Source organism: Dermacentor andersoni, chromosome 7, assembly GCF_023375885.2.
Source record: "Dermacentor andersoni chromosome 7, qqDerAnde1_hic_scaffold, whole genome shotgun sequence".
NCBI lineage: Eukaryota > Metazoa > Arthropoda > Arachnida > Ixodida > Ixodidae > Dermacentor > Dermacentor andersoni.
In genome coordinates, this window is record NC_092820.1 from 125784938 (window position 1) to 125808542 (window position 23605).

Below are 23605 nucleotides of genomic sequence, written 5' to 3' on the forward strand. Positions count from 1 at the left end.
CGACAAAACCATAGAAGCAGTGCTACTACAGTTTAACTTCCTGCCTTGTGCAATCGTCCTGAAGTATTTTCCGTGGGTTTGCTTCTTGAACGCTATACGTGTGCCACTCCACCCCCCCTCCCTGCAACCGCTCCTGCCCCACAGCACTCAGGAGGTACCATAAACCAAGTGAAGTAAAGCTAGTTGAAAGGTTCTTTTGTTCAAACAAACAGGATGCCGCACTAATGCGTCCGGCGAAACTTTGTTTCTTCGATGTCAATCACTGTTGAGTCGTGTTTATTTCCTTCTCATGTCGCACAGACTTCTGGGTTTTACCGAAATTTTCTTTTTCTTCTCACGATTCCAATACTATGTGGTCTAAACTTTCAGGAAAGAACTTGCAAAAGTAGTCGCGAAAGTACATCGAAAAAGAGCATTCTTTATATACGTTGAAGAAGAAAGAGCAAGAAACAAGCAGACAAACCGAAAAGTTCTATTCGGTTGCCTCGCGACCTTCTGCGATATCAGGCGTGGGCTTCCAGCCTTGTGCAGCAACGACGCCAGCTCGTGAGGCGAACGACACCGTGGAGCTGCTGCACTGGTGAACGAATGAAAATGCTGTGTCATTTCAACAGCTCGCTCTTGAGGGCTCCGAGTCGAGGGAACACTCCCTCGCCGCAGCTGCCGGCGTAATCGTCCATGTCCACTCGATAAGCCATTATGCCCCCGAATTTGGCTGGAATGTGGTATTTCTTGCGATTGGCGATCTGCGGGGAGGATCGAATGTGAACCAGAGTTAGCGCGACTAGCGTAAAATTAGTGCTAATCATTCGGTCTCTGCTACAAATAAGCCGTTAGAACGAAAGGATCTGTGTAACGAAGGATCCTGCACTTCCCGGCCGTATTCCTATATTTATCAATCAGTTATTTATTGGGAACGGCACCACAAAAAAATAATAATAGAGGAGGATCACTACAGCGGATTTCTCTGTACAACGAAGGAAAATGGCGTCCCATATGAACGCGCGTAACTGCGCGGCCACTGCCCTCCCGTGACCGCCTTCTAGATTCGGTGGGTATAGGAACCTCCGGTCAACAGCACAACGGAGATCACGCGGGAGGGTCACGACTGAACTGCAGGTGTGCTAGCTGGGTTTTGCAACAAATAATGCTGTAAACCTCGATTCCATGATGTAGCCAGACGTGGCAAAATCCGTTGGAATGAATACCCGCAAGAAAATTAGCCACTTTCACTCTGTTTTTCTTGAAGTCAACTTTTAGCGCCTAGGGAAAGTCCTATTGGAACATGCAGGCAATGCCCCATACATTCGTACCTACTAGAAAAAAGAAATTTAACAAAGACGCGCCCTTGATAAGGCGTAGTATAAGTTACCTACAGGGCAAAATAAAACAAACAAAGAAGAACCCACGTACGAGAGTTATTACTTGAATATACAACAAATTGACGTGCGCTGTAACAGACTCAATATATTTTTATTTTAATGCAACGTGGTGCAACTTGAAAAGGAACACGCCAGCTAAGTTTTCGGGATATCTAGGCGGTAATAAGAAGTCTGTCACTAAAAGCTTAGTTGATGATACAATCGTTAATGAGTCGAATAGAATCGCACAAGTCATTCTCCATTGGTTTCATAGTCTATCTTCTGTACACATAAGCTCAGGGCTAAATTTGGGTTCTAGAGTTTTTCAACCGCATTAGTCAAATATCATCTGTTTTAATGTTGTTGCATCTATGGTATTAAATTTAAAATCCAACAAATCCTCCAGCCCAAACAACATCCCGAACGTCTTTAGGCGCTGCGCTGAAACTGCTGACAAGTTTTTAGTCGTACTCTATAGAAACCATTTGCTATGTGCGAAATTGCCACAAGATCAGATAAAAGTTCATGTAAGCTTGAATAAAATATTTATGTGTCGCGAAGAATGGGACATGGCTGGCAACACAAATAAAATTAGTTAGCAGAAAGAAAGTTCGCAGTTGTCACCTTGCCCACACGCGGCGTTTACCTCGCGATAACCACACACCCAGAAAATACGAAAAATGATGTGCTTGAAGGTATAATTGGCATTAGAGCGCTGCATTGTGAATTTTTTTCAACAAATGAAGTTTTCGAAGCAAAAAAGAAAATCATATTAGATTATTCGCCCACTAAGTCTGAAATGATAAACAACGAAATCTCATCCTTTGCGGTATACTTCTGTTCATTCCATCTGAGCGGAATAGATGAAAACTGGAGAATTGTTCGAAGCAAATTTACTTCTTTAAAGCACAAATAGGTTCCGAAGGTAGCGATCACATCATCTATACAAAACACGGGGTTTACCACGAACGGTAAACGTTGCAGAAACGACATTTCGCAGTGGCTTAGCTCAGCTATGCCATGATATACGTAGCAAAAGCTAAGGCATTGCATGGGTAGCCTTGGTTAATCTTGATTGCAAGTCCAGGTTTGTTTGCTGGGCAATTTGTTTTCTCTTCATCTCGTTTCGATGTCGATTCCAGGCCTACTCCTGCTTCTCCGAATTGTCGCCGTCCATACTGCCGCCTCAACTGTGGTTGCGGCGCAAGCGATCTCTCCTTTTCAATACTCCGACATGTTATCAGGCATGCGACGCAGCTGGCGAAGCGAGCGGAGGCGAGCGCAACGAAGAGGAACGCGGTTTGACGTCATACCACACGGCCGTGGCGGAGAGGCGCGGCGCTGCGCAGCGGCAGAACACCCGTGGCTCGGTGCTACTTGTGGCACATGCGCAGTAGTGATTAGGGAGCGAGCGAGAGAGAAATATACGCGGCGAGGCGCGCGTTGTGACGTCATGTGCGTCCTCGGAGCACCGCCACAGCGAAATCGCAAGTTAGTGGCCAGTAACGCTTTTGCTTTAACAGTAACTGCTTTTACTGAAAAGCGAAACTCACGAGATCTCGTGTAACTTGGAAACTGTACCATGAACATGCAGAGCTTTGCTAAAATAAAATTCAAACAGCTTAAGATAAGTTCTACAATCACGACATTTCCAGCATTCTACGAAGTAACCCAAATAAGTTTTGTAAAGGGGTTAACCCAAACTACTCTTCACAGACATCTATATCTAATTGTAAGGATGGACAGTTTCTTCCGCCGCCATTGACAGCGAAGGAATGAAAGTTTTTTTTCAGCTGCGTATTTACTGACCAACTACCCCTTCCTTGTGGCAACGGATGCTGGAAGACCGTTCCATTCGTTGCATGTTTTGGGTAAAATGATTGCGAATGTGTTAGTGTGTTAGAGCGGGGCACATGTACCTTATGTGTATGCTCTCTACGTGAGGAGATGAATGGTGCTCGATTAATCCATGCTGACCGAAGCGTTGCGTTCTGGTGAAAATCTTGTGAAATAAGCATAGACGTGATTGTTTCCTGCCGGTTAACAGCGAAGGTAGGTTAAGTGTAGCCTTCATTTGTGTTACGCTTGCCGTACGATGGTAATTAGCTAGTATAAACGATACTATAAACTACTATTGCTATAAGCTATAAGCTATTGTTTATACTAGCTATAAGCTAGTATAAACAATAGCATAAAGGTCTGTATGAGCACTCCGGAATCATACAGACGTATGAACAGGAAACACTGGCTGTTTGCTCGTTTCATAAAAACGAAAGCTCCGGTTAATTTCACGGAGTTAAAAAATTCCGTAACAACTTACCTTCAGATCTTAAGCAAAATCAGCTTACTACGACAACAAATTTTCCATAGTCATGAACACTCCTAAGTTATTGTGGTAAACAGCCAACAGCATCATAAAAGGTGGCAAAGCACGCATTCTGCCCGATTTTTACATCGACGGTAAAAGATTTTCAGGTGTGCCACTTGCAAACAAGTTTAACGAACATTTTCTTCGGTTCTGCAAGGCTATGGGGTGACCCATAGGAGGGCTAATCCCACGCCGAGACCGGAAGACGGAGCATCGCGGCCGCGCCGTGGGATAGATGGACTGCCCAGAGCTGTTCAACCAGATCCGGACTGCGAATGGCAGCCTCGAATCTGGCCAGGTGCTGATGTTATCGGCATTGGTGGTTCGGTCGCACGTCAGGAGCATCTACGATATCTATGATATCTATGCTATCTATGAGAGCACGTGTAAGCGCGATTGAACGAAGACGTAGCAGAAGACACACAGAGACAATGTTGTTTCTGTGTGTCGTGGACGCGTGGGAAATGTCACCCATCTAACGTATACAGCTCGTCAACAGCAACCTCGAGGCGTGCACCATTTATTTTTACACGCTCGTGCGCGTTATTCTCAACGCACTGTGTAATCTCACTCCCTGGCCTTTCATAGCTTGCCGCGTAGTGAATTATTTCCAGCGTATTGAATTCCAGCCCGGGGTTGGTCCGCACGCTCAATTCTTACTTCGGTGAGACAACGCGCCTGACGAAATTGTCTCCTCGGGCATACCAGAAGCGATCCGTCTCCCAACGCACCACGTGTCAATCGAGACATCTCTGCTGCCGCACCTGCGCACTCAAGTGCACCAACACACGCACACCGGCTACAAGCCCGGAAACTCGCGTTGCCATTTCTTTCTGCGTCCTCGTTCTGTCGCGCTTACACATTCTATGATTGTAATTTAGTTAGAAGTGAATGTTTACAAGTTTATACGGCCCATAAAACCACTATCCTTTCTTTCTCTAGCTAACTGCTAATTTGCTGTTGCAGTCGGTGCTTCGCTTTTCGTGCGAAACTGCGTATTTTTCTTCTCCTGCTTTCGCCATACCCTCCTTGGCGTCTCATAGCACCACTGCACCTTCCTCTCCGCTTTCCTCCTCTCGTATGGCATACCCCCGCTGCGCTCCGCGTTCGCTTTCATCTTTCGTTACGCTCGCTCGCTTGGTTACGCAGACGCTCGCCGCAGGAACGGCTGCCATAACAGCTGCGCTTTAAGACGAACGAATTTGGCACATAGTTGCCAAATTCTTCCCTAAAAAGTTTTAGTGACGATTACGATACTCACTAATGTGAAATTGATGCGCAGCTCTTCACCTGTTTTGATTTCGCGAAAGATTGGCTGGCGCTGACAATCTGTCTCTTGCGCCATGTTGCTAATGGAGCGAAGTGCAGAGCGACAGGCAGAGCGTGGCTGGAATGTGGGCGCGATTCACAGTAGCCGCGTCAGACAGATCCCTTTAGTTAGCGCTTTGTTTTCCTATATGGTATCTTTCGACGCGCTCGCCCCGTGCCATCGGTTAACACACCCCGCGTCCTGCTCTGGTGCCATATTGTAGCCACTGTCACCGCAAAGCGGCACTACGCATTTCTCTTCACATTTTCGCCATACCTCCCTCCTCCGCTTTACTCCTCACGCTCTATTCGCCTTTCATCCTTCGCTCTGCTTATTTGCTCGGTTACGTCGAGGACGCCCAGCCGAAGCCCGTCGACGCTCAACGCCGGAACGGGCGTTTAACAGTTGTGCTCTGCAACCAGACACCGCAGCTCTGCAAACTGCGTCCGTTGGAGCCTCAAAAACGGGCTAACTTGGTATTGTGAAGTTGTGGTAACGGTGAATAATACAGTATACCGAATATTGTGATTCACGAAACCGACTGTTATTTGGGCAAATCTGTGTCGAGGCATACAAGTTGTCCTCGACGCACAACGATATCGGCGAGCACAGTGTGCGATCGTGGAAAAGCTGAACCGTGGGTTAAGCGTGTCCGCTTTTTATTCAAGACTCGTCAAACGTCCCATCGTAATCGCTTGTGACCACGTGGATTCCCGGAAGTACTGCACAATTCGTTTTGCGCATACACTCTGATTAGAAAACGTTCTAAGAGAACGTGCACGACAGATAGAATCAACGATAACGTTGGCGTTACGTATAAATCATGCGGGCGCATCTTAGGCTGATCGGTGACTTTTAAGTTGGCGGGTGAGGCACAGTCTCTCGAAAAAAAGATTAATATACAGACGCGTCAACAAATCTTGCGTGAGTTTTCTACGATGTCTACCAAGGATTTGCAAAGTCCTACCGCCATTTTATTGGCAGTAATCAGAGCGATGCAAAATACATCAATTTTGTTCATATTACTCGTGTTGTTAGGTGCAATATTCGGAATTAGCTTAGCTTTTTTGAGTTACAGAGTTGTAAACGTCACGGCTTCGTGCTCGAAGTTTTTCAGTTTCCATTATTTTATTTAATAACAAACGTAATATATTAAATTAAAAAAATGCTTTCCCGTAATCCAGTTTATTTCGGTTTTGTGTTCTTTTATATGCAGCATACCTAATCAAATCTAGCGGAGCGGTTGACGAGAAAAACGATTGCTCCATTCTTATGTATTTAGATGGGATCCCCGAGTTATAAGCTTCCTCTAAATCTAGCTTATAATTACACATATTTACGCATAATTACACATAATTACACACACAGTACGCATATTTGCATACATTTCAGTCATTCGTGATGCATCATTTTTTTGGTGACGAATGGCAGCAGTGTCAGAAGTATTTATAGCCTCCGTAGCGTTGCCTGCCGTGTATGAAGGGCTACACTAAACATCTCCGTTGCCGGAAAGAGGAGGAGACCAGAAATACTCACCATGTATTCGCTCAGCACAATGCGTAGGCGGGCGAGTTGGTGCGAATCCATGAATACTTTGTTTAGCGCAAAACAACAGACACAAGAAAGACGACAGGACAGGTCCTGTAGTCTTTCTTGTGTCTGTTGTTTTGCGCTAAACAAAGTATTCATGGATGTATTCGCTCGCCGCCCGATTTTCTAAGGAATACAATGCTTGCTTTAAATTAGCCGTCGGTTGTCAATACATCAGATATGCCTGCCAAAGAAATGCTGCCCTCACCATGTCTTTTACATTCTGGGTGGTGTCGAAAATTGCCACAAACTTGTTGGTCGTGTTCGCCACGTATGAGGAATCCGCGTACAGGGGGTCCTTGACAATATTGGTGTTTCGGCATACCTGGAAAAAGCAAACCCACAGAGTGAAAAAGAACAACATTCGTTATTTTCTGTATAAAAATAACCGGTCTTCATGAAAGCATGAAATGTGCACAACTGTAATAAGTGCGACAGCCTTATTTTTTTCTCATTTTCTTATTGCTCTTAGAGTTAAAGGAGGTGCGTTAGGCGCATTGCGCTTGTGTTAGGCGCATTACGCTTAGGCGCATTGCGCTCTGCTATGTTCCTGGCTGCAAGCTCGTTCCCGGCTACTGAAGAAGCCGCATTTTGAAGGGGGCGAAATGCAATAACCGCTCGTCCAGTCTGTGCCCTGTCGGGTAGATTGCTGTTTTTTTATGTAATATGTAATATATTTATCGTACAGTGTACGATGTGCTGTGATATGTACGACATATTAACAACAGCCTGTTGGTGTTAGCGCTGCAGCAGGTATGTTAAAGGAGCATTTTAGGAGCGAAAAAGGTGTGCATAGAAGAAGGCACTGCATTTATACTGCTCGAACGGCGGCTTTTGGCAGAGATGCGATAAGTAATATTACACACAGAAGCTAATATAACTAGTTTTGTTTTATCAGAACAATTACAGGATATAATGCAGCTCATTGATGTGCGTGCGTGTGTGTGTGTATCTGTGCGCATGTTGGCATTTATTTTTCTCTGCCTATACGGAGGCACGTTTCCATGATTTCGCTTCGCATCCACGCGAATGAGCGAGCCAGCGGCTGAATGATAGCATTGAAATGCTGTAGCCTCGCGACACGCAGCGTGCACATAACAAGGCGTGAAATTGTATAGGCGTTACTTTTATTGTTAAATCATCGAGCCGTTTTGATTTATTGTGCAAGCGGCTGCCTCTTCGAGCAATCCAGTTGGATGTCTAGACTTGGGCGATCTGCCACAGGTAATTAATATTTTTTTTCTAAATTAGGTACATTCTTAAGAGCGCCTTGCATGCCATTTGGTTGGCGACCATTGACTTTCCCTTTGCACTCACCATCCGGTATTCCATGATGACGCCTTTTTCAGCGGGGGTGTTTCTATTGCGGGCACTAACCCACCTCTTCGGCAAACGGTACGCCCGCGCGAACATGGCGAACGATAGCAGGGCGTAGCGCTGGTTGCTGTCGGTGAGGTCTTCCATACGCTGCTTTACCTTATTGCCCAGTGACGCCTGGCGTAGAGAAAAAAAAAATTGAAAGAAAAGAGAGCGTGAGAGAAAATAAATAAATGAAGACAACACGTACACATTCTAATCGCGTTGCGGGTTCAGCTCTAGCTGCGGCCCTTAGAATTCATTGCTTAGTACTATTATTATTATTACTCAGGCTTATTAACGAGGCACTGATAAGAAACGCCCAACGCTTAAGCTTCGCCTTTAGGAGTGGAACGTGATACTATTCAAAGATCCCTGACTGCTTCTCACGTGTCCTGGCAACTGCAGCTTACGTGATCGTATTGTTCGCCGTGGAACGCTGGCGGTGAAATCTGTGCACGAAGACGAGCTTTCTGGTGGAAACGCGGTTTCTTGCGTGGGCCCGTCTTCTGTTATCGTTTCGTACTTTTGATATTTCAGTCTGGGAAAATTTAACAGAAAATGCTGCCGGTGTTTCGTTTCATCACATTTTTCTGTGGGATGTCATTCTCATCATGCCGACGAATACCTTTGTCACGAATGTAACCCAAGGTATGCGCAACTTTAGTGACAGTATGTTGTGGCAGCATAACCCACCTTTAAGGCATGTCCTATTGGAAGGTGTGGTACATATACATATACATTTAGGTATACAAACGCCTAAATATGTACAGAAGGTTTCGCTCATGGACAACTCCGCCGACACCGACACAAGATTTCGGGTGGCACCGGTCTCTCAACGCTCTCACGTTAGAAGCTGATTTCCATAGTTTTGTAGAGTAAAGCTACACTACGCAGGTTAGAGCCGAGCTTCATGTGATTTTGCCCCTGCCATACTGCGCATGCGCGAGAGCCGCGTGGCGTCACGAGAGGCGCAGCTGCGTCGCCCTCGCTGCCGCCGACTGCGGCGCATTCCAGATGTGTGACGTCGCAGTACCCACAGACACGGCGGTGCCGTCTGCAACCCCTGCTGCATTTAAGGCCTAAACATAGTCTGACGTGGCGTGAACACGCGCACACGCTACGTCACGTTGGGGAGAACAACAGCGCCTATGTTTCGACCCATGGTTCGACGCGCTTACGCCGCCAACATAACCGGACGCGGCCACCAAGGCCAACGCGCTCCGACACCCACGGCGTCTAACGACGCTCGCCCGCGCGCCGATAATTTACGACGCGCCTTTACGATTGCGGCGCCGCGCGGCACTGCGCATGCGCGAGGAGAGCGCACCGTGCGTATTGGCCTCGAGCTACACCACTGGAAAAGCTGGCGCCACCGTCGGCGTGACGTGGCATGAGGGATCACGTAGACACAGCGGCCGCGTCGGCTGCTTCAGTAGAGCCGAAGCGAGCCCAAAACGAAAGTTTAAAGTCGCACCTGCACCGCCGTTCTGTTTAGGTGGTGCGGCTTTATCGCCTTGGGTGTCTGCTTAACATCTGAATCTACTATATTTGGTCGTGGCTGCCTTTGGAGTCGTGCAGCGTGGTAGGCTACTGCTTGGTGCCGCAGTGCCGGACGTACGCAACACAGCCCGGTGTCAGCCTTATTCACACGTAGCCGCAGGGCAAGGAGCTGCGTTAAGCTTGGCTGGCGACATTTATAACCGGCAGACAGCCATCGGCTACAGCTCGCGTATGCAGCAAGCACACACACGAGGAAGATTCCTGCTACGGCGCCGCGACTGCGCGATGTTCGGTGAGTAGCAGAAAATGCGCACTGAGACGCTCGCCCGCGCCCGCTGTCCAGTTAATCTCAGGACGGTTTAGTGTATGAACTTGTTGAGGCTAGATATACTGGCAAGTTCTCTGGAACGGAAAGGGAGCGGTAAGACGCACATGAAAGAAAGGCATGGCATATAGTCATGTTTGTGTTATGAATTGTGGCACTGAATTACACAAAACCAGCAGAGGGAAATCGCATGCTGAGAACACCGATAAACACACAGTGCGACGCCACTTGAGAAATTATACTGAAATGCCCACGAATTTAGAAGGCAAAAAAAGAAAAAGATTGAATCGTCGCGACGGCGCATCACAGTTGCCGTAGGCATCGAAGTCTCTATAACGAAATTATTTTTGAACAGTTCTGATTGCGTACACGCAACAATGGTTGCTAGTGTGCTGGGAAATGCTCATATGCTGCGGCCTAAAGCTCACGACCCAGTGCGAAAATGCGCTCACAGCGAAAGCAAAACATTGTGCGCGGACATGCATGCAGATGCGCAGTCGGTAGCCGCGAACCCGTGTGATGGCTGCAAGCATTGAGGCTTCGTTCTGTTATGCGCCATTTGGTTATACAGACCACCCACTATAAGAACATATTTCACATAGTTTGCGCTGAGCGATTGCCGACCTTTCACGCAAGAAGCCGGTTCGGGAGACTCCATCTCGGCGACCGCGCGTAGTGGCATTCACTGTGCGTATTCGGTAAAGAGATAGCGTCTGTAGCGCTCTAAGTTTGACCAAGATTGTTATATCGACAGTCAAAAACTTCCCTCGTTTTGAGAGTACCTACATGAATGCCCAGGAGGGCTGCCGCGTGGTGTTTTTATTAAGCGCCGTAAGCGAAACCTACCGGGAGCGCGCAGCGTGATCCCTCATACTACGCAAGGGAGGCGCTTCGGACAGATTGAGACGCAGTAACTCCTCGCCGCCAATAAATGCGCGGGAGAGACGGTTGATGGAGCAGGCTCGACATGGAGGTCAAAGAGAGTCGAGCCGCTGCCAGTCGGCGCAAAACACTGGTAAAATTAACCAAGCATAACCGTACCTTCAGGCTACGTATATCCTGGCATAGCTCATCTACGCCACTGCCAATTTGTTTCTGATGACACATACATTATTGGAAAAAGAAAATAAAGGTTGACGCTCCATGTTATCCACCGCGGTGTTTGGTGCATTTGCTGTGGCGTTTAGCTGCTGAACATGAAGTTGCGGGCCTCATTGCAACGGATGCTAAATGCAAAAAAAAAACAACAAAAAAAGATTAACGAAACGCTCCGCGTACTTTGATCTAAAAATAATTCAGGAGCTCTCCATTTCAGCACTCTTCATAATCCCAGTGTTACTCTGGAACGTCAAACCCAATGACTCACTCACTCATTCATACAAATTTCATTGTTTTGTTCTACAAATGTGGTTAGCATTCATTGGAGAGAGAGAGAGAGAGATAACTTGATGCGACACGAAGTCAGTGCAGGGGCCCTTAATCCACGGTTGCCGCAGCAGCTACCGTCTTCCGGAAACGCCGCACCAAGTGTTGCTGGTTGCGCGGGTCTGAGATGGACACTGCGGCTTCGCAGTTTAAAAGGGACAGGACGGGGGCTGGGAATATTCAGTGCATTGGGGTACGCGCTCGCATGCCCACCGCAGTGAGGGCACTGACGGTAGTAAAGTCCGCGCAACATGAGGTGTAGCTTGGTGAGGTACGAGCACGCCTGGACCTGGCGCCAGGCCACGGCATCCTCTCTCTCGTGGGCGTCCCACGGCGAATTGTGCGTGCGTCTGCCCTCAATTTAGAGTCGCTTTCATGAATCAGACAATTCAGAAATCTGCGGTGTGCAATCAACCTCCCTATCTGGCTGTCACGGATTATGAGAAGACATTTGATTCGAAAGAGATACCAGCAGTCGTGGAGGTATCGAGTAAAAAAGGGGTACAGCAGCCATTTAGAAATGTCTGCAAAATTGTGCAGCCACCTTGTTTTTGGACAAGTAGAGATGATCTATCAAGAAAGGGGTCAGGTAAGAAGAGAAAATATTTCCAATGCTACCGACTGCGTACTGAGAAGCATTCATGCTATTAGACTAAGAAGGAGTTGAAGTGAAAATCAACGGTGAATATTCCAGCAACTTACCGTATGCAGATGACATTTTGCGATTTAGCAACATTGGGGATAAATTGCAACAAATGATTGAGGGCCTTACCGAGAAAGTGTAAGAGTAGATTGAAGATTACCATGCTGAAGACAAAGTTAATTCTCAGTAGCCTGGCAAGGGAGCAAGAATTCGTGATCGCCAGTCAGCCTGTAGAGTCTTTGCAGGAGTACGTTTATATAGGTCAATTACTCACAGGGACCCGGATCATGATAAGGAAACTTACAGAAAAATAAAAATAGGCCTGAGTGCATACGGCTGGGCATAACCAAATCCTGACTGGGAGCTTACTACTGTCATTAGAAAAAAGAGTATACAATCAGCACATTCCACCGGTGCTAAGATAAGGGGCAGAAACTTTCAGATTTACGAAGAAGCTCGAGAACAAGTTAAGGCCTGCGCAAATAGCGATGGAATGAAGAATGTTAGGCGTAACGTTAAGAGACACCAAGAGAGCGGTATGGATCAGAGAGCAAACGAGCATACGTAATATTCTAATTTACATTTGGTGAAAAAAGTAAAGCAGGCCATGTAATACGCAGGTTAGAATGTAATGTAATGCCCGGTGGACCATCAGGCTTACAGAATGGGTGCCAAGAGATGAGAAGCGCAGTCGAGGACGGACGAAGAATAGGTGGGGTGATGAAATTAGAAAACTTGCAGGAGCTATAGTTGATATCGGTTTGAGCCAAACGGGGGTAATTGGAGATCCCAGGGGGAGCCTTCGGTTCTGGGCAGTGGACATAAAATAGGCTGCTGCCGATAATGATCATTATAATGGTGATGAGCACCTGGGTTTGCGGTGCACGGATCGTGTGAGCTCTGGCCGCGGCGTGTGCTGCTTCTTAGCCCTGAGAGACTCGAGCCCAGGAGTCCAGGAGAAGAGGAGGCCGTGTAATGTGCTCTCGTGTGAGGAGCAGTCGATGCGTGTGCACGTATATGCGTCCCCTCGCGAAGTTCCTGTGCTTTGTATTGGACTGGGATATTAGCGTAACGTGCTGGGCAGACGGCGCAGAGACTATGACCAGGGCGATGGTCATGTCCTGCGCTTCGAGGATGTGTATGGAGCGCACGGACAGCGCTGATCTCCCTTCGAGGTTCGGGTTAACCACGCTGTCCGCCGCGGTGTTTCTTGCCGGGAAGGAGAGGCATGTACAATGCTGATTCGTCGCGGCCCTTCTGTTGCTGGGTGGCTCCTACTCGTGCCTGACGACGGGCTCTGTGTTGCTCGGGGTGCATCTTGGGGGCTAAGGGAACTACGCTTATCCATTCACAGGTGTGCGTTGAGAGCGCAAGTTTATTTCGGTGTCCCTGTTCGCGTGTTGGGTATCTTAGGCGTGCCAGGATGGCTCTGCCTGGTGCGGTGTGCACCAACCTCTGTCACTGATTGACGAGGTGAGCTTCCATAATCTCCCGACGGTGTTGCACACGCCAGTGCCATGACCTTTAGAAATAATTTCAGGCGGAAAAAATCATAAGACACGGATCAGAATAAAAGACACGTATAGGCGCACACTCGCAACCGATTTTTATTTTTCCCCACGCTTCCCTGACATACTTTCAAGCTCGCGAACAGAAACGTATATAGGTGATCTCACATGAGATAGAAACCAAGTCTTATCACATCTTATTAGCAAGGAAACTAAACTCATTCTCGTGAAGAGAGATCGAGAGAACGCTGATACACTTGTCACCAAACTTTCTGATATACATTACCTCTGCCAGTTCCTGTGCCTCTGTATTTTAACTTTTTTTCGTAATATGCACGTATTTTCTAGCAAACGTTCACACGTGGACACTTTGCCGTGGTACGCCAAGTGCGAGCCTGTTCCAGTCTTGATTGATAGTGCATGCTCTCGCAGGCGATCATTTATACAAAGCCCAGTTTGGCCGATGTAAACCTTGCCCCACTCTAAAGGAATGTTATGCACGGTGCCAGTGGAAACTTTTTTCAGCAAACACTTTATGTATTTCTTTACACACTCGGATCTTCTTGCGGAACACAGGAGCGCACAAATGCGTGAAAGGTCCCGAAGTGCCCGAAACACAGGCGACATTTTCCTACGAATGAGCAACTCTGCGTATATACGGAGTGAGAACAGAACACGTTTTTCTATTTGTTTTCGCATTCTTCCGAGGCATTGTTCGACTCACGCCGAAATTTCTTCGAGAAAGCTTCGCTCAGCGAAGCTAACAAAGCAGCAGGGAATGCCGCCGAGCCAAGCCTAATGACTGCAAATTAGAGCTTTCCTGAATGGCATGGGTGCAAGACCTTGTTAGAGCTAACTGTAAGCTAGTAACGGCACTAGCTCATTTCACTGTTTTCAAATGGGCGAAATGAATCGGCGAGAAATATCTGTGTCCAGGGAGGCGGTACATCCAACAAACGTCGTTTTCATGAAGGGTGAGATGAAGGTTTAAGAATTGCAGCTTGTCGCAAATGGAAGCTCATGGGTAAACACGAGCCATTTTCCTAGCCCTTTGAAGTGTCTAATACGTCCTTAACAGCATCTGAGTAGGCACTGTCCTGTTGATTCTTCAAAAGAATCAAAAAGGCATCATCATACCTATAGATCTGCAAAACCTTGTCGTTTAACAAAGCGGTTTCCAAGTGGTAGTCAATCTTTGCAAGAGCAATTAACACAGGTGCCACACATGGCCCTTTACATATACCATTCCTCGGCACAAACAGCTCATCTTCAAGATAAATGAACGTAATCCGAAGATAATACTCCAAAAGAGGTAAAAAACTTTCTCCCGGAAGTTCAGCCTTGCTCTGAAAGGACACATCCCCATTTTTTTAATACATTACCACACAGCTATAAAAACTCCCTGTGAGATAGAGAATGAAACAGCTCTTCAACATCAATGGAGACAAACACGCGGCAGAGCGATTGTCCACAAAGAATGCAATTACGTCACAATAATTATTTACTAAAGAAGGGTCGTGTGATAGAAAACTGTTAAACTGCTTCCACAAATGCAGACTGACCAGTAAATGCCAAGGATTGTTTTCACTGACTATGCACCTGAACGGCATTTGCACCATCTCAAGCAAAGTCATGTATATCAGAAAATTTGCTGACCGGTGTACCACCGGTCTTTCGTTGTACCTTCACGAGAATGAGTTGAGTTTCTTGGCGTACAGGATATGACTAGGCTAGGTATGTATCTCATTTGAATTCACCTGTGTATGTTCCTGTTCGCATACCTGAGGATATATAATTGAAGCATCGGGAAAAACGAAAATCAATTGTGAGTGGGCGCCTGTGTGTTTTTCATTCTGTTGTCCGTGTCTTATTTCTTGCGTCTAAAGCTATTTCTAAAAGTCACGTATCAGCGAACCCGACAGCGGATGTTACTAAACTATTTGTCTTGTTCAGCGGGCCTTCCCTTCCCTTCTTCCCTTCTTGTAACTTCCCTTTTTCCGGATCCTCCGGTTCTTGTAACACTCATCTCTAGTACTTCATGCAGAGGAAGGACTGTTTCTTACTTCCTGAATAATGGCTTTCTGCCAGAAAAGTGGCGAAACTGCTTGGATGCGTGAGACCAACTTTGGGACACGCCAAGGTCGTGTCAAAGATTGGGTGTTCGGATATCTGGCGTCAAGTTCGGCTCCTGTTTGAATGGCTGCAGGTTCTATGCTTCTCACAAGAATGTTCCTGGATTGCGCACAGAAACTTCAAAATCTCATAAAATTGGCTGATGCAACGACTCAATACCATTGGCAACGGCGTATTCTGCATCTACCTAAGCGTAGGGGAAAAGAAGATTCATTCTGCAGGTCTGAAGGTTCTGGGGGACATTTAAGCACCGGATGAGGTTGCTGTGGTGCTGAAGAACGGGCCTAAATGCAATTTTCAGCCTGAAATTCCTGCCCAGAAGCTTCTGCCGTGAATAGACGTGTGGCCAGCAGGGCTAAGACAGAAGGTCAGAAAAAGTGCGTTCCTGATGGTTTTGATAGCTTGTTGCGGACGGTTCTAAAAGAAATTCGGAGTGGCCGTGATCCTTTGCACCGTCCTATGTCTTTTCTGAGATACAATGATGTACGCCTCTTAGTGGCGGGCCAAGAGGGGGGCGTGCTCATGAAAAAAGGACAACTCGAACTCAAGGTTATGGAGGCTACACGGAAGAATTGCAGAATTGTGCGACTGTCAGCCCTCAAGGTAAAAGCTCAAGCTGTTCTTTTGTGCAATAATCTTAGCTTCTGTATGTTAGTTAGCAAAGAGCATCAGGGTGTGCAAATGCAGTAATCTGTGTGCGTGTTTTCAACACTAAGACTCAAACCGAAGATGCCGTTCAGGTGCATAGTCAGCGAAAACAATTCTTGGCAGGAACTGGTCAGTCAGTATTTGTTGAAAATTTGGGATTAGACAACCCGTCTTTAGTAAAAAATTATTGTTACACAATTGCGTTCTTTGAGGATAATCGCTCTGTCAAATATTCTTTCTCGATTCATGTTGAAGACCTGTTTTTGCTCTATATCTCACTGGGAGTTTTTTTATGCCTGTGTGGTCATGTATTGAAAAAAAAAATGAAGTTGCGTCGTTTCAGAACAAAGCTGAAGCTCCCGTGGAACCTTTTAGCCCTTTTGGAGTTTTATCTTGGGTTAGCGTTCATTTCGTTTGAAGACGAGCTGTTTGTCGAGAGGAATGATATTACTATTATATTATTATGTTACTATTATCTATTATGTCTGCTGCTTTAGTGTGCTCGCGTGTTGCGTTTTATAGCCTGAGTTCACTATGGACACGCGACTAGCCATTGGCTATGGGACGAGTAATGCTTTCGTATTTTGTAAAATATGTTGTAAATAAAGAATGAATGAATGAATGAATGAATAAATGAATGAATGAATGAATGAATGAATGAATGAATGAATGAATGAATGAATGAATAGGGTCATGTGTGGCACCTGCGTTATGCGCTACTTTTTTTGCCAGCATTGACTACCACTTTGAAGGACCTTAGTTGAAGAACACGGTTTTGATGGTCTTTAGGTATGTAGGTGACTTTTGGTTGCTTGAACAAAGAAAAGGATTGTACGCACACAGAGCGTTAAGGACATACTAGATGCATTTAGAGTGCGTAGGTTAGGGCTGAAGTTTACGCATTCGCTTCCTGCTGTTGACAAGCCTGAAATTTTAGACCTTCTCACATTTCGTGACAACCGTGTTTTTTGGACGTACCACCCCCATGCACAGAAAGAATTCTTGTCATTTCATCCCGCCCATTCGAAGACAGTAAAACGAGCTATTGCCATTAGTACCTTACAGTTGCTCTAAGAAGGTCTTGCCCCCCCGTCATACAGAAAAGCTTTACATTGCAGGTGTCTAGGCTTGGCTTGGCGGGCTTTCCTGCTTCTTTGCAAGTTTCGCTGAGCGAAGCTTTGTTCAAGAAGTTTCTGGCGTGAGGCTAACACTGCCTCGGAAGAATGCGAAAAGAAATGGAAAAACGCATCCTCTTGTCACCCCGTATGTACACAGAGTTGCTCATTCTTTTAACAATGTTGCTTCTAGGTGCGATGTACTGTTCGTACTTTGGGCTCCTCGAAAACTTTCTCGCATTTGCGAGCGCTGTGTTCCTTAAGAAGTGCCGAGGGCGTAAAGAACCACGTAAAGTGTTTCTTGAAAGAAAAAAGTGTTCCGCAGACGTCGTGTATAAGGTTCGTCTAAACTGCGGCAAGGTACATATCAGGCAAATTGGGCGTTGTATAAATGATCAACTGGGAGAGCAAGCTCTGTCAATCAAGAGTGGGACAGGCTCGCATTTGCCGTATCGCTCCAAAGATGGGACGCTTGAGCCTTTGCTGGAAAACAAATGCATATTACGAAAAATCAGGACACGGTGGCATGGGAACTAGCGCAGGCGATGTGTATGAGAACATTTGGTGACCACTGTATCAGCGTATCGTCGTTGTCTCTTCACGCAAATCTGTTGTTTCCTGGCTGATAGGATATGATTAGGTTTTGTTTCTATCTTATGTGAAGTCACCTGCGTAGGTTCCTGTTCACATGCCTGAAGGAATATAAGTGAGACATCGGGAAAAGAAAATGAGTTGCTAGTGTGCGTCTGCCCGTGTTTTTTATTCTGTTGTCCATGTCTTATTATTTTTTGCCCAAAAGCCATTTCTGAAATTCGTGTACCAACTCGCCTGACAGCAGACATTTACCAGTGCGATCAGTTTGCTCACCGACATGCATCACTTGGCGGTTTAGATTCAAACGAGTAAAAGCATCGGGCTGCTGCGCTAATGGAATCTGCTCATGCAGGCAAGCATTGGACTACCATGGGTCACGTGGTATGTGCCGCTGTTCAATGAGCCTTTTTGACGCCAACTTTGGTCACTGAGAATATGCTCCCGGGTTCGTGCCGCTCTTCAGTGAGCCTCTTTGATGGCAACGTAGAACACGGGTCACGCGTGCATTTCAAAGCGGCATCGACAGATGGCGCACCGCGTGTAGAGAGAAGCGGGGCATGACGCGTTTCGGCGGTGGCAATGTGGAGTGTCGCTGCATCGATTCAATGGTATTGTATTAACTTTGACATTCATGCTGAAATGGTGTCTGCCGGAATTTTAAAAATATCGCACAAGAACCTTCGCGCGGGTAAGGGAATGTGACCTGAGGGCGCTGTAACGTAAAACTATTCCAAACTTTTGTATTCCAATTCTGCAATCAGCCCACCGCGATTGGTCAAATTCATTTTTGGACAACTCCCACTTCACCTGTCTGTCACGCGACGCCACGAAAACCGCGATAGCTCTCCATCTGATATGACGTGTACGCACTGATTATGCATAATTTGACCAAACAAAACAAAAATAGTTATTTCTGATTCAACGCATTTTTGCCATTAGCCCACGGCTATTGGTAAAAAGATTTCGGGCTGCACCCACTTCAACTGCCTTTCACGCAACGTCACAAACCGCAAGAACTCACAGCGTCAAATTGACGCGCTAAAGAGGCATTAATATGCCGAACAAAACTGAATGTTTGTCTGAATAGCCGCAGGCTGCCCCGTTCCGAAAGGAATAAAAGATCGCAGCCGCCGACTGTTCCGGCACTGGCTACTTGCCCCTGCCGGAGAGCATGGGTTTATTTGCGTCTAATAAAGCTTTTTCCGTGGCCGTGTAACGTTCTCTAGAACTTTCGGCACGCTTACGACCTCGTTCTGCCAACTCTTTTTTGTTGAGGATCCGTCTTTGCGTCATTCTTAAGATTCCATTGCATGCCGCCGTGATTGACAACCAGCCACCGCAAGTTAAGAGAAAGTGGACTAATCGCTGACGCCGGCACTACCCTCTTCATCCGGTTATCAACTATCAGTGCAGTGCCGCGGCCCCATCGAATAGGTGTCCAATTGAGCATGCTCCTCACCTCTTGTGAGACAATTAGACAAGACAAGCCGCTCAGTGCTGGCAATGTTATTCGTTTTTCAAGCAAACAAAGGTGACCTCCTATGAATGAGGGGAGCATTTGATTGGTTTGTTCAGACAACCCTGCGGGTGATCGCCTGATGCTTGCGTCAGCGGTTACGCAAATTTGGCGTAAGGAGATTGTAATAAAATCATATTGTAATAGCTTTGCGTTATACGGCCCTGATTTTCTAGTATGTTATCGCCATTTTGCGGCTGTGGAACAAGAAAATTCTCGAAATATCACGTGTTCAGTACTTGGCTCCTTCAGAATACAGTGCAGACTTCGTTTACCGAGAAAGCACCACCTTGTCAGGTTTTTGCCGGAACTTGAAGGCGACGTTGCCACCCATCTTCCGTTCTCGCACATTTTTAGGCTTATCAGGCCTCCTGTTTCCGTAAGAGTGGCCTTCTTTTTGTTTTGCGGAAGTCTGACAAGCTGAGACAGTCACACATAATTATTTATAACGTCCATTTAATCAGGACGAAAACCCAGCCATTCATAGCGAAATCCCGCTTGTAAACTTTAACCAAGGCAGGCATATCGGAGATGTGCCTGTCCTGGATGTCTTTGGCTATCTGTTACTTTCTTCGACTTCCCCGCCCTTCGTCCCCCTCGTGTCGTCTGCCATGTTCTTCGTAACTAGCACGCGAATAGCGCCGCAGTTTACGGCTTCCGGTAGCGCCTGGACATTTATGCATCGCTATAGAAAAACGCCGAAAAAAATTATAAAGGTACACCAGAAAAAGCGCAGCCCACGTAGCATTCCGCTGCTAAAACTGAAGATCGATTTTTATGTAGCGGTGGTCGGTCTCTGGTCGCGCGAGTTCCTTGTCCGCTATCTCTTCACCTTGAACACGTCGTTGGCCTGACCGTTCACTTCGTTTTTGCCCGCCGGCGTGGCGTAATGAATTTGGCGCTGCGCTGCTGAGCCTGAGGTCGGGGTATTGAATACCGGCCCGGGCGGCCCTGTTTTCTTGTTGGCGAACAGCGAAAAACGGCCGTGAACCACACGCACTGGTTGCACCTCAAATAACCTCAGGTCGTCAACATCAATCCCGAGTCCCGCGCCATGACGTGCCTCATAACCATATTGTGTTTATTTGCGCATAAAACCCCAGAATTTAATAATGAACTTAGTTGCAGTCGGTCCATGTTAGGAAGATCAGTGCCGACAGAAATAGCTCCCAGCCGGAAATTTGGCTGTCTGTTAAAGAATCTTGTTACTTAATGTGAGCAACGAATGCAGTAACCATAACACGTCCGCGTTTTTGTAAGAAATGAGAAGACGAATGCATTTTGACGGCTCCGGGATACGGGTTGGTATGCTTGCAACCTCGGCTCCCGGTCCATCTCCTTCGCTGGCAGCAGGCGACTCTCTCCGGCTGAAGCTCCATGTTTCACGACTCGGCGCATTGTTTTCTTTTAGAGTAAATCGGCGTTTCGAGAAACACTATTGTCTCACTGTTTCCTTTCCCGAATTCATGTGGTGCATTTTGCGCTTTAGCTGCTTGGGGCGAATATACGCGCGTGTCTGTGCTACTTCGCTTTGGGTAGTCTTGGTCCTTAGTGGCATATTTCCATCCACTATTCTCCAGACCGGATCTCTTTAATCAAGTATGCGGATGAAGAATAGAGTTTTCAGATAGGTAGCTCTTTTACGCCACGTAGCATTAAAAATTACCCCCATATCGAGATCATGGGAATCCAACAAATGTAGACCAAGGAAAACATACGGGAAAGTACTTTTTCTTACTAGTTGAATTGAATAAATGATAAATAAATGGAAACGAAAGTGCATGAAATGACAACTTGTGGCAGGGGAGGAACGATCCCACGTCTTCGCATTACACGTGCGATGCTCTAACCATTTTAGTTACCGCGTCACGGATTCTCCATCCATTTTCTTGGATATTTTTGTGTTGTTACTAGAACTAACAATGGGAGTGTTAGCCAGACCGCATCTGAATTGGCGCGAATCTGGTGTTATGAAGAGCAGCGTGCCATAACGTTCATAACTGCAGGGAGGAATAAAATAGCTGGGGAAGCATCTACGCAAAAACCAGCAGAAGATCAAGTGCAATGGCCTGAAAACGCAAACCAAATGCTGATCACACGACATGAGCACCGGTTCAGGGACCCAAGTGAAGGCGTTTTTTCTTCGCCTAAATGTATACGAATGGCCTGGCATTGTCGGAAATCTGCAAATTTTTACCTCTTGTTTATTTTTGCTGTATCTTAGGATTGCTGACATCCGTGATGCCCAGGTGGTTCACACTGCTGAATCCGTCTCTAAACTTTAAGATGAGCATGCATAATCATGAGCTTACAAAGCATTTTAAGAACCGGAACCAAGTTGTGCAATGACTCTTCTAAGACGTCTGCTCATACAGACTGTAAGCCTCCTAAGCATGAAATTAGCTCGTTTATTACATTTCATGCTCATTCCTTTGATGACGCTTACTGCTTGTTTAGTAATGTTGCTTTATATTGCTCACAGTGTTGCTGTGTAGTAGAGACTTAAGGCCCCAGGGCATGCTTTCTGACTACAAACTGCGCATGAAGCTGTCCTGAAGCTCACAATTCCAGGAACCGACTTGCCGTAAAAGAAAACAGTGAATATCTGGACACCTGCTGGCATGTTTGTATTGTGCCGCCTCCCAAACACGCTCTAACATTTCTTATGCAGCAGATTACAAATCATTTGCCTGCAGCGACTACACATGTGGCATTGCGGCATGATTTAAAGTAAATTTTCATTTTGGCCTTCGCACTGTGCTGACAAAGGTAAAAACATCCACCTTGATTTTCTGACATGATGCTTTCGTGTGTAAATCAGTTTCTTTCATTTGCGGTTCTGTCGGCTAGTAGCCAATAAATGTTTACCCTACTGTTCGCAGCACAGCAAAAGTTTCACCGCTTGGCAGTCAAAGGTTGTCAAACCATTCACTGAGAGGATGCGGTTGAGAGTGTGTCTTCGAATTAGTTTTCAGACTTGCACTTGTTCTCTCATTGCTTGCCGACAGCTATGGCTTTCATAATGCTGCACGCAGTTCGTGAAAAGAGTACGGAGTGCCATCACATGAGGTGCTGCTGAGTTGTAAAGATTGGATGTCTGTTCAATTCCAGGTCACCTTCTTGAGATGCATCGAAGCCAATAAATCACATCCTTTTCCTGTTCGTAGAAGTCGCAAGCGCGCTTACTGTTTTCCCTGCTTCGGCTGTACGCTCTCATAAAACAGCATCATCTCCTCCTTTGATAAGGTTAGGTCCTTGGCCACTGCCGCCAAACGTTCCCACTCTGTCTGCAACTCCTGATAATCGGCGACTGGGATGCTGAAATCCTGGCAAGGCTCGCCAATGACGTGATTGGGATGCTTGTTTTGAGCTTGCTCCTTATTTAAACATGTGCTGTTCTTCACGTGTTGCTAAGTAGCGAAATGTACTGCTCGTCCTGGTCGAGCTTGCGCCGAAATATTAGCTTCAATTATGAGTCAGTGCCAATAATTAATGCAATATGCACTGAATTATGCCAATGAAGGAATGCCAATGAACCGATGCAATAGCTCCCATGCCACGATTTTACTTGAATTTATGCACTGTTCACCTAATATTTCTGAGTGCTTGTAGCCTCTGCCTCACGGGAGTACTAGCCATTACAGTTGGAGGTATACGCCATTGGTTATGATAGTTTTTGCCTACGTTACACCCCGAAGAAATCTCGCGATCCTAGCCATAGAAAGGTTTGCTGTAGATTAATGAAAATGGGGCAGGCCACGTTAGTGTGCGTTCCCTACTAAAAATTCGCTCACCAGTGACAGCGTGAGGTAAGTGCTTGTGTTCACACGGTCGGGGTTCGGCGCAATAGGGTACAGCCGTCCAAGGTTTCCGGCTCTTTCCGTGTGTACTTTAATGACGATCATCGTTATTTTTGGGAAATCTCTGGAAGGAAAAAAGAAGGAAAGAAAGAAGACACCGCGATGACAGAGATTACTTTTGAGCGACAAGACCCTTCTTATAAATTCTTAGCGAGATTCGCCCGCCGGCAACTTTCGAATGTTTGTTCTGAAGATAACAGGACATCGCAGGAGTAACGCGTGTAAAACGAGGGGGAAAATACGTTTCCTTTTAGCTTACGTTTTCGTGTAGAAGTAAGAACTAAAGATTACATTTCAGACTTTAAACTGAAACGGAGGGCTACACATGACTAGCAACAACTGCGCGCACTT

The 23605-nt window shown here is 46.4% G+C and overlaps 1 protein-coding gene across 1 annotated transcript; it reads right to left on the reverse strand.

Annotated features, from left to right (window-relative positions):
- Positions 1-398: 398 nt before the first annotated feature.
- LOC129385382 (uncharacterized) lies at positions 399-23312 on the reverse strand. Its single transcript, XM_055072019.1, has 4 exons — positions 23189-23312; positions 7946-8122; positions 6837-6953; positions 399-746 (listed from the first exon to the last, which is right to left on the reverse strand). Exons 1-4 carry the CDS (start codon positions 23297-23299, stop codon positions 603-605), a joined length of 549 nt encoding a protein of 182 aa, XP_054927994.1. The 5' UTR covers positions 23300-23312; the 3' UTR covers positions 399-602.
- Positions 23313-23605: the final 293 nt, after the last annotated feature.